Genomic DNA, 10,642 nt, shown 5'->3' on the forward strand with positions numbered 1-10,642 from the left:
CTGAGCATTTATGGCAAATAAATAAAATGTGGAACTCAGAGGCTACTTTTATTAAAGAGGACACAAACGAGGACAGTGAGGTTTGCTTCAGAAGGCACAATCCTCAAGATACTTCAGTGTGTCTAGCAGCTTATATACAGACTTGTCAATGCTGTGTAATATACATGTGACTTGTCCAAAAATGGGAGATGTAGAATCTTGAACAGCAGGCTGGTGGTGGCTGTTAATGGATTTGCACCCCTGTACTCCCTAGAGACACCAAGAAACACTTGCCTGTTCCAGTGGGTTCTGGACATTTCTTATTTTTGTGAGTTTTCCAACTTTCTCTCTAAATATCAACTTCATTTGATTTTTTTTAAGTAATCATCCGATCACATTCCTCACTGTCTTGATAGTCAAACCAATGGTTGCACAATGGAATTCCAAGTTTACTGTGCTATGCTATTTAGTGATCTAAATCATCGCCACCTATGTTAGAACTTGATGTTATAGCTGCCCAGGGGTTACATGTAAAGTTCACGTTACTTACTGTTCTAGTTTGCTAGCTGCCGGAATGCAACACACCAGAGATGGATTGGCTTTTAATAAAAGGGGATTTATTTTGTTGGTTCTTCAGAGGAAAGGCACCTAACTTTCCACTGAGGCTCTTTTCTTACGTGGAAGGCACAGGATGGTCTCTGCTAGTCTTCTCTCCAGGCCCCTGGGTTCCAACAACTTTCCCCGGGGTGATTTCTTTCTCCATCTCCAAGGGCCCGGGCTGAGCTGCAAGTGCTGAGATGAGGAATGCCAAGCTGCTAGACTGTGCTACATTGCGTTCTCTCATTTAAGCACAAGCCAATTAAGTTAAACGTCACTCATTGCAGCAGACACGCCTCCTAGCCGACTGCGGATGTAATTAGCAACAGATGAGATTCACCTACCATTGGCTCATGTCCACAGCAACAGAACTAGGTGCTTTCACCTGGCCAAGTTGACAACTGAATCTAACTACCACACTTACCTTCCATTTTTTCCCCAATCGTAGTCATGAAACAAAATGTGAGAGGTTTTTAAATGGACGAGCCACTGATCACAAGTTTTTGTTTTCTTCAGGTTACATCTGATGCCACAAGGAAAACATAACCTACACTTACGCTTTGCAGATGAATTCAACCAGTTAGTAGAAGACTTCCTACTGTGAACGTGTCTCGAAACTTTTGAGTATTGGTGATTCTTGGGTGTGGGGCTCAAACATGTTGCCTGTTACCCCTGCCTTTGAAACACCCACTCCTGGGTCCCCCCTCAGCTTCTGGGCCTCCCCAGCCTCCTGACACCTCTTTATGAAAGGCCTCTGATCAAATGTGTGGGTGTTTGAACAGCAAGGAAAAATAATGAGCCCGTAAGTGAATCCTCTAGTTTTAATAGCTACAGACATTAAAATCTGATTCTTGCAAATTTCTACCATTGCCTTAAAAAACAAATTCCTACCATGATTTCTTTTCAATAAAACTTTGTAGGTGGAGCATCTACTACTGTTCTAAGAGTGTTGTTTTACAGCACCTTGAATTTATACTGTACCTTTTATCTGAGAGATGCAGGCATTCACTTTCTGTGTAGTTCTCACATTAATCAAATAGAAAAATAGGAAAGGACTTGATCTACATGTATCCCAAAAAACTAAGCACTCCTGGATCACTTTTAAAAGATTCTCTTTAAATGCTCTTGGGAGAGCATTCTCCCATATTGTTGATAAAGTGACTAAGCTCTGAAACTATATGCGTATGAAGGTTTTAATGAGAGAATGCAGTTTATTTAAAGCAAGAATAAAGAGACCATAAATTTGGGACACATGCTTTTTTATTAGTATAGATATCTTAGCAGACAATACTGTAATTTTTAGAGGAGCTCCACATTGTTACATCAACAGTGTTGACTTCTGACAGAGGCAAAACTGAGCACCATAGTGTACAAATAAAAAGACCATGCTTGAGGACGACAGAAGTTCACAAAGGATGAACGATTTATTCTGAGTTCTCACGCCTCATCCTCGCCCTCCTCCTCCTCGAACTCCCCTTGTTCATCGGCGGTGGCGTCCTGATACTGCTGGTACTCGGACACCAGGTCGTTCATGTTGCTCTCGGCCTCGGTGAACTCCATCTCGTCCATGCCCTCGCCCGTGTACCAGTGCAGGAAGGCCTTGCGCCGGAACATGGCGGTGAACTGCTCCGAGATGCGCTTGAACAGCTCCTGGATGGCCGTGCTGTTGCCGATGAAGGTGGCCGACATCTTCAGGCCCCGGGGCGGGATGTCGCACACGGCCGTCTTCACGTTGTTGGGGATCCACTCCACGAAGTAGCTGCTGTTCTTGTTCTGCACGTTCAGCATCTGCTCGTCCACCTCCTTCATGGACATGCGGCCGCGGAAGATGGCAGCCACCGTCAGGTAGCGGCCGTGGCGGGGGTCGCAGGCGGCCATCATGTTCTTGGAGTCGAACATCTGCTGGGTGAGCTCCGGCACGGTCAGCGCCCGGTACTGCTGGCTGCCCCGGCTGGTCAGCGGGGCGAAGCCGGGCATGAAGAAGTGCAGGCGGGGGAAGGGCACCATGTTCACCGCCAGCTTGCGCAGGTCCGCGTTCAGCTGGCCCGGGAAGCGCAGGCAGGTGGTGACGCCGCTCATGGTGGCCGACACCAGGTGGTTGAGGTCCCCGTAGGTGGGGGTAGTCAGTTTCAGGGTGCGGAAGCAGATGTCGTACAGGGCCTCGTTGTCAATGGAGTAGGTCTCATCCGTGTTCTCCACCAGCTGGTGGACGGAGAGGGTGGCGTTGTAGGGCTCCACCACCGTGTCCGACACCTTGGGCGAGGGCATGACGCTGAAGGTGTTCATGATGCGGTCGGGGTACTCCTCGCGGATCTTGCTGATGAGCAGCGTGCCCATCCCGGAGCCCGTGCCGCCCCCCAGCGAGTGGGTCAGCTGGAAGCCCTGCAGACAGTCGCAGCTCTCTGACTCCTTCCTCACCACGTCCAGGACTGAGTCCACCAGCTCAGCTCCCTCAGTGTAGTGGCCCTTTGCCCAGTTATTCCCAGCACCGCTCTGGCCTGCCAGAGGGAAAGGAGAATATCAGAAACTAAAACTAAGGAATTCTGAGTTGTATAATTTTGACTGGAAAAAAGGTAAGACTAGTGCAATTTGCAGATTGTTCTCTTTAAACACCCTTTTTTTTTAACCTAAAGAAATAGTTTTCTCTGTAGCAGAAAACATTGAGGATCATAATAAAGTAAAAGTTCATACGAGGTTAGTAAATGAAAAAGAAAGTAGGTTGAATTGAACCCAACTGGTTTTAAAATTAAGAAAGAATGCAGGCATAATGTACACCCTTAAAGTATGTACAATTAAAAGGTAAAGGTGGAAGCACAGTAAAATCAGATAGAAAAGACTGGTTCTAAGTAGGTGTCTGAACTATGCTGTCACAACCTGGGTTTTTGGCCTTTGGCTTCTGTCAGTGGTTACCTACTGTCATGGGCCTTTGAAAACTACTAGTAGCCCATTAACTCATGTTTGAAGCCTTTTCATTGCTCTTTATTCCTAAACCTTACAAGGCACCTCCATAATGGAGAAGCTACAGTCACTCATTCCAGGCTGGAGTGTTGCTTTGAGCTGTTAGACAGTGGCCAGACAGGAAGGGCGCAGTCTAGGTGGGGTCAGGTCAAGACTTGGGGCGTGTGTTGGGACACAGTTCTCCCCACAGTGTTGAACTCCTAAGAATCATGACTGTCAGTTTTCTTAGAAAGAAAGTGAAGCGTATAGCCATTTCCAATTGATCCCAACCACTCACCGAACACGAAGTTATCTGGCCTGAAGATCTGGCCAAAAGGCCCAGACCTGACCGAGTCCATTGTGCCAGGTTCCAGATCCACCAGGATGGCTCGAGGTACATATTTGTTACCTGTCAGGGGAAGAAAAACTGGACTGAGACCTGCCTTTGGCAAAGAAATCACAGGAGAGGCTGTTCCCCACATGGCTTTCAAATCAGAATTCATTAGGGAACACTCCAGCATCAGAGACAAAAGGAGAATTTCTGCTTTAAAAAGGGAGGTAATTAGCATGTTTAGCCATGTCAAACATGCCGCAATCTGGATTTTTAGCAGTGGGCATTTAAAATAATAGCCAGAAGCAGTTGTTTGTCACATGTTTATTCCAGTTCATTTTTGCCTATCACAATATGGAAAGCAAGTTTCATTAGACAAAAAAAAAAAAAAAATCTAGAAATTACCAGCAGCTTCGTTGTAGTAGACATTGATTCTCTCCAGTTGCAGGTCACTGTCGCCATGGTAACTGCCAGTGGGGTCGATGCCATGCTCATCGCTGATGACTTCCCAAAACTGAGATGAAAAAGATAAATGGAATTGCAGATAAGCCTGGCACCTTAACTGTCCCTCAATATGACCTTTTTCTTTCTCCCACTATGGCTGCTGCCATAGTGGTCAGGGAGTTAAGGAGTCCTGGACAGACAAAATAGCTGCAGCAGCTGCTGCAGAGGGCTTGGAAATCCGCAGAGCTTCGGCCATGTTAGGGCGATGGACTGAAAGGAAGGGAGTGGGAGGAGGAGGGTGGGCACTGCAGGTCCCCTTCTGGAAGAAACTGCCAAGGCAGGGGAGGCTCTGACACGCTGTCCTCTCCCCCACCCCCACCCCCCGCAGAGCTAGATGCAGCATGCCCCCAAGATGAGCCCTGGCAGATGGACCACCTCGCCCTACCGCTGTCTCCCCAGGATCAATGTCTCCTGGCACTAGACCCCACCCAGACTTTCCAAGCATCAATTTTACGCCACTCACTGACCTACATACTGACGCTCCAGGCACTGACCATGCAGGGAATGGAAAGGGCAGGGCAGGCAGGAGCCTGGGGTGGGGGTGGGGGGGCGAGGAGAGAAGGAGCTGGCTGCGATGAGGGAGGAGACTCCATTGTGAATTTACAGCAGGAAAGGGGGTGGAGGTTGGGGTGGGCAATATGGCGGATTTGAAAGAGACCCCATCCATCCGCAGACAGACACACGCCCACACCCCTGCGCCACTGCCCGCTGCGCACCGCCCGACCCCGCCAGTAACTCACAGGCCGCCTGCACATTCTCAGCGAGCCTCTCACATTATATGTCACACTTTCCAGACATCAGTGCCCATATTAAGAGACTGTATCCAGCATCCTTTTCTGGGTGAGCAACCAAGAAGCCTCTCTATAAGATCTGTCACCCCAATGACATAGCATTTTTTTTTTCATTCAAACGAGAGACAGAAATATACAAATTAAATGCCATCTTGAGGACACCGGATAAATAGGATGCTAGCCCCTGTCCAAATCACAGGGGAATGCCCACTACCCCAAGCAAAAAGGACGTGTCCGAAGGGGACTTCAGAGGGTCTGGGTTACCACGCGCCACGCACTGCACACCCGGACAGGTCAAGGGGGTTCCGGGGCCCCGCCCGGCGGCCAGACTGAGCCACGCGCCCACCTCGGCCACCGAGCGCCCCTGGTCGAGCCCCCCAGCTTCACATTCCGCGGTCTCCTCAGCCCCTTTCCCCGGCCTCCGCCCCTCTCACCCGGCCGCCCTCCCGGACCCCGCGCGGCGCGCCCACCTTGGCGCCGATCTGGTTGCCGCACTGGCCCGCCTGGATGTGCACGATCTCGCGCATGGTGCCGGCTGCGGAGCGGGGGTGGCTGGCCTCGGAGCTGTCGGCGTGCGGGGACCGGCTGGCTCGCGGGCGCAGTAACCCCGCGCGCCGCCGCGGCCGCCCTTTTATAGCGGCCGGCGAACTGGGCCCGCCCCCCGCTCGGGGAGTGAGGTAATTGGGCGCGGCGGCGGGGCGGGGGGACTGCGGCGCCGCGAGGGGGAGCCGGGGCGCGGCGGGGGCGTCCTCAGGCCGGGAGGGGGTGCCCAGGCCGGTGCCTCGCGGCTAAGGGCCGTCCGAACCTAGGGCCTGCCAGCCGCCCCGTCCCCAGTCCTGGGGCGCCGCCTCGGTCCCCGCGCTGGCTCCCCGGGAAAGGCCGCAGACCTCAGCCCTTTCCGGTCCCTCTGGACCCCCGGAGGGGCCGAAGATGAGGTCCCGGAACCCGGGCATGAGGTGGGAGTGGGGGGCTGCCTCCAAACAGGACCCTCGCCTCCGGGGGGTCGGGGAGGGGCGTCGAGGACCCTCTGTGGAGTAGGAAGCGCGGAACCGACGCGGGTTACAGTGGGGTCTACAGCTGTTCGCTATGGTCCCTGAGTCCCCGGCGGGTCCCTCCCTCCCAGCCTCCCACCGTGTCTATTCCCGGTGGGGATTCGCGGCGCGTAAAGATGCTGGGGGGCGGGGGGGGGCGTGAGACTCTGGGGGCTGGGAACGGAAGGGACCCCCGGGGAGGGGGGCGGGGAGGGACCCCACCCCCGGGAAGGAAGAGGTGAGGACAGCGAGGAGGTAAGGTGGGAGTGGGGGTGGGGATGGGGAAGCTGTAAAGGAGGAGGGTGGTGGACTTGGGAGGGGCTGGGGAAGGGGACTTCGGAGGACGAGGTTCGGAGGACGAGAGGTTTGTCACATGTTTGCTTTGGCCTCTTGGGTTCTGGAAGGGCGACTTAAAAGGGGAAAATTCTGCGTGAATGTGTGGGCGCGCGCGCGTGTGTGTGTGCGCGCGTGAGAGACAGAGGAAGTAATAAGCCAATGTCCCTGAGCTTGGCGTACTCTGTCCCCTTCCTGACGACAGCCTTATGGACCTGCGCTGGCCTCGTGAGCGCTTACATGTGGCTAGTTTGAGCTGAGATCTGTTTTCAATGCGAAACATGCATGCGCACACGCGCACGCAGACATACACACACACACACACACACACACACCGGATTATTCCATTCCTCATTTTTTATATTGATTACATATCAAAATGAGCTTTGTGCATATACTGAAAGTGATTGCACTTGTTTTGAAAGTGATTGCACTTGTTTCTTTTTTTTTTTTTCTCAACTTCAACTCATTCACTTCTTTTTTTTTTTCCCTTAAAATGCAGGGGAAAAAAAAGCAGAGTGCATAACAAACTTTGTTGTACACACCAGCCATACAGTTTTTTAAGAAAGAAGTGAAAACACATGTGACTAAATCCTTTTGATTTTGTGAAAAATCAACCTTTACTACCATTAGTTGGGTTTGCCTTTATTTACAGCTGAATCCATTGTTAATTCAAACTGGTTTCTTCACAATTATATTTATTTCCTTTCAATTCACTTGTTTCTTTTAACTTTAGAAGCTGCAGCTGCTAGAAAATTTAAAATGACACACGTGGAGGGCATTCTATTTCCATTGAGCCTGTGCTGTAAGAAAGCATTGTTATCTCCCCAATTTTTCAGCTGAGAAAGGAGGGTTAGAGGTGACTAGCCCCAACGCTAGTAAATGAAGGAAGAAGGCTTGGCTGAATCTGAAAGACTTGGGTGGAGCATGGACAGGGGCCTGGCAACTGCTTTTGCTTCTCACTGCCCCCCACCCCAACACACCCACCTCTCCTCTCTGGGTTCAGTTTCTCCCGCTATAAAATGATGATAATTATAGGTACCCCCAAGCCGACCTTGTGAGTAGGAAATGAGAAGCTGCGTATGAAAGCACACCATGTTTATGAAGGAAAAATTTCCCCATAAAACCCCAGGCAATGCTGTAATTATAAATAATATTCATCCCATTTGCCGTGTTATAGTTGGCGCACCTCAGAGGTGTAAGCTAAATGCAGTCATCTGTAAGCAGCCTCTTGGGTAATGTCATGCCTCTCCTTACCCTTTTGCCCAGGCCCTCCTAGCCCCTCCCAGATGGCACAGGATCCCCTGGCAGCCCGGGGATGGCCTTCTGGTGCTTTCTCTTCCACTCTCCCCTCTGACCTCAGCACCTCCCCATGCCACCGGATCCTCCCTGGACATCCCACCTGGCCTCCCCGTTGGCCCCAGCATCTTTAGCCCTTGGACCAGTTGCAGTCCGGAGCCTCTCCAGGGACGTGCCCTGCTCCCAGAATGCTGCACCGACTACGCAGTTCAACGAAGATTTTTCTGGAGGGAATTGCCTCTTGGCCAGTGTTGTTTTGTTCAATGTGGGAATATGGGGACCGAGCAGGAGAAGAGGATGATAATGAGGACATGGAATTGCCTAGCCCCCCCATCCCTCCCCCCCCCCAATATGTAGAGCCCTAGATGGGTCTGGTAGAGCTGCCCACTCAGCTTCTTCCTAGCTGGGTCCCCGTAAGCAAATCACGTCACCTCTCTGACCTCTAGGACCCAAGGTGCAAAATGGAAATCTGCTTCTGTTAAATCATGAAGATAAGACCGGGCTGTGAAGGGGGCATTTGGGGAACGGGGCGGTAGATAAACAAATGGCAGCATTGTTAGGGCAGGCCAGGCACTGTAGATTATCGGCTTTCTGGATTACCAGCAGCCAGTGTTCTCCCCAAATTTACCTCCTCCTGCCACCCATGGTACATCCCAGCCCCGTTGACTCGTTCACCCTCACCTCCCCCAGCGCCAGCCCCCTGGTGTCTCTCAGCATATAATCAGAGAAACACAGACGCAAATTTATAAATCCTGCCTGCCCGGCTAAGCGTGACTCATCTGAAGGCGGTGAGTCCTGCCCTGCACAGTTGCACATATTCCAGACACCACCAGGCTGTCACAAACAAAGCAAGGCTATTTTGTACTGCACGGAGGCAGATAATCACAGGAGGAAGCGGAGCCAACTGATTCTCTAGAAAATGTCCTGTTGCAAGGTTGTCTTTCACTCGCTCTCCTTTTCTCTATCTCTGTTTCTAAAAAGGAACAGCTCTCGTGCTCCTGGGCAAGGGTGCCGGGGGAGGGTACCGAACAGAGACGATGTCCTGCTGCCACATGTCATTTCCTGCTCTAGACCTGATGTCACTAAGCATTCGAGCTCACCACCCCTACCCTGAAGGCATTTGGGAATGATGAAGACAACTTCAGACTAGAGTGGGAAGGACTGAATTCCGAGTAACAGGTTTGGCTGGCTGTGTCTGTCTTTGACAAGAGGATGCAGGATCTTATCTTCTCTGTATGCTCTCTCTCCTCTCTTGCATTCAGAGGGCCCATTAGAAATGTTCTAGGGATAGGGGTCTAGTGAAAAGGGTCCTATGGACACATAGTATTACGAGGATTGTATATACTGTTAAATCAATGCCATGTCTAGAGGTGATCTAGATATGATCTAGTTGAGACATATTTCATTGGTCTAAGTTATTTTAAATTTTATTTTGGTAAATATATATACACACCACATATATATATATATCATAAAATTTGCCATTTCAAACCTTTTAAGTGAACAGTTCAATGGCATTAGTTGCATTTACAATGTTGTGCCACCATCACCATTGTCTGTTATCAAAGTTTCTTCGTCATCCCAAACAGAAACTCTGTACCCATTAAGAGGTACAGCAAGAGAGGTAAGAGAGGTTAAGCAACTTGCCTGAAGTCACACAGCTAATAAACAGCAGAGGGAGGATTTGCACCTTCTCCATCCACCTGTAGGCTCTTAATTTCTTAACCTCAGGGAATGGGGCTGGGCTGTGGTGGGGCTGGGTGGGGATTCACTCCGGTCACGTGAAATGTCTTAGTCATGTGAAGCAGAGAGAGTTTGTTCCGAGAATTCCGTGTGGCCCAGATAAGTTTATGGGGTGACTGACAGAAGTTGGGAGAAGGTGACATGTGTCTGATACTCCATGAGATTATGTCTGATTTAAGTAAGGGCATAAGAAAAGATAGTATTTCTTTATTCTTAATGTCAAAGGCAAAAATAATGAAAATTATGTTTAAAAGGAACAAACAAAAGCACCTAAATAACCCATGAATAGGAATGAAAAGGAAGATAATACATCAAAACATCAACAGTGAAAACAATACACACCTAGAGAATACTAGATATGTGTGCTCTTTAGCATTTTCCAAATTTCCTAATAAAATATTCATGTAATAAGCATTTATATAGTTTATGTGTGCCTTAAATACACATACACGTATACCTACATATTTACATTTTTATTGGGATGTAGCATAAATGAGAATTTGACATCTGGCCGGGAGTGATAGCTTTAGTTTTGAAAGACCCAGATCGACAATTGTCCAAAAATGACACATCCTGGGACATGGCACATTCCAGAAGGTGCCTGAAAAACTTCACTACCTATTTACTCTCAATTACTACTGTCATCTGATACAAAATGATATACACTTTGGTGGGTTGTACATCTTTATGTTAAATTAAATAGGGGTTCAGACTGTTTTATATCAGATAGTCTTTTAAAAACAGGCAGCACCTGAAATACTTGAACCAAAATTCTTCATCAAGAAATGCTTTTACTTAAAACCTGGAAATGTATGCTGACGGTTGCAGGAGCAGACAGGTCATTTTAGGCATGTTTCATAGGAAAGTTGGGGGTATATAGCTCCCTGGACTTTCTCAGAGGCCACAAACAAATAGGATGTGAGACTGTTCCATAGCAATCAACACAATTTTATTGCTGGGATGGTTCTTGAGGTTTCATTGTTCTTCAAGAGAAACAAATGTTTACAAAACTTCAGAAGCAATCGTACTTCTAGGGCTATACCCCAAAGAATTGAAAATAGCAATTCGAACAGTTCACCAATCTTCATAGCAGTATT

The 10,642-nt window shown here is 49.3% G+C and overlaps 2 protein-coding genes across 3 annotated transcripts in view; one reads left to right on the forward strand and one right to left on the reverse strand.

Annotated features, from left to right (window-relative positions):
- BPHL (biphenyl hydrolase like) overlaps window positions 1–1,508 on the forward strand; it is a 36,973-nt gene extending 35,465 nt beyond the window's left edge. For both annotated transcript variants that reach the window (XM_077143546.1, XM_077143547.1), the window contains exon 7: window positions 1,093–1,508. In XM_077143546.1, coding sequence (XP_076999661.1) covers window positions 1,093–1,180 — 88 coding nt within the window. In that variant the 3' untranslated portion in view covers window positions 1,181–1,508. The remainder of the gene's footprint in view (window positions 1–1,092) is intronic.
- Window positions 869–5,740, reverse strand: TUBB2A (tubulin beta 2A class IIa). The gene is made up of 4 exons (XM_077143545.1): window positions 5,610–5,740; window positions 4,250–4,358; window positions 3,812–3,922; window positions 869–3,074 (listed from the first exon to the last, which is right to left on the reverse strand). Exons 1-4 carry the CDS (start codon window positions 5,664–5,666, stop codon window positions 2,014–2,016), a joined length of 1,338 nt encoding a protein of 445 aa, XP_076999660.1. The 5' UTR covers window positions 5,667–5,740; the 3' UTR covers window positions 869–2,013.
- Window positions 5,741–10,642: the final 4,902 nt, after the last annotated feature.

Source organism: Tamandua tetradactyla, chromosome 25, assembly GCF_023851605.1.
Source record: "Tamandua tetradactyla isolate mTamTet1 chromosome 25, mTamTet1.pri, whole genome shotgun sequence".
Lineage (NCBI taxonomy): Eukaryota > Metazoa > Chordata > Mammalia > Pilosa > Myrmecophagidae > Tamandua > Tamandua tetradactyla.

What these genes read in the sequence shown, in the direction of transcription:
- TUBB2A (XM_077143545.1), bottom strand. Translation starts at nt 5,666, where the DNA reads ATGCGCGAGATCGTGCACATCCAGGCGGGCCAGTGCGGCAACCAGATC. An exon ending in GCAACCAGATCGGCGCCAAG is followed by an intron (nt 4,359 to 5,609) that starts GTGGGCGCGCCG and finishes TTTTCATCTCAG; the next exon opens with TTTTGGGAAGTCATCAGCGA. An exon ending in CTACTACAACGAAGCTGCTG is followed by an intron (nt 3,923 to 4,249) that starts GTAATTTCTAGA and finishes TTCCCCTGACAG; the next exon opens with GTAACAAATATGTACCTCGA.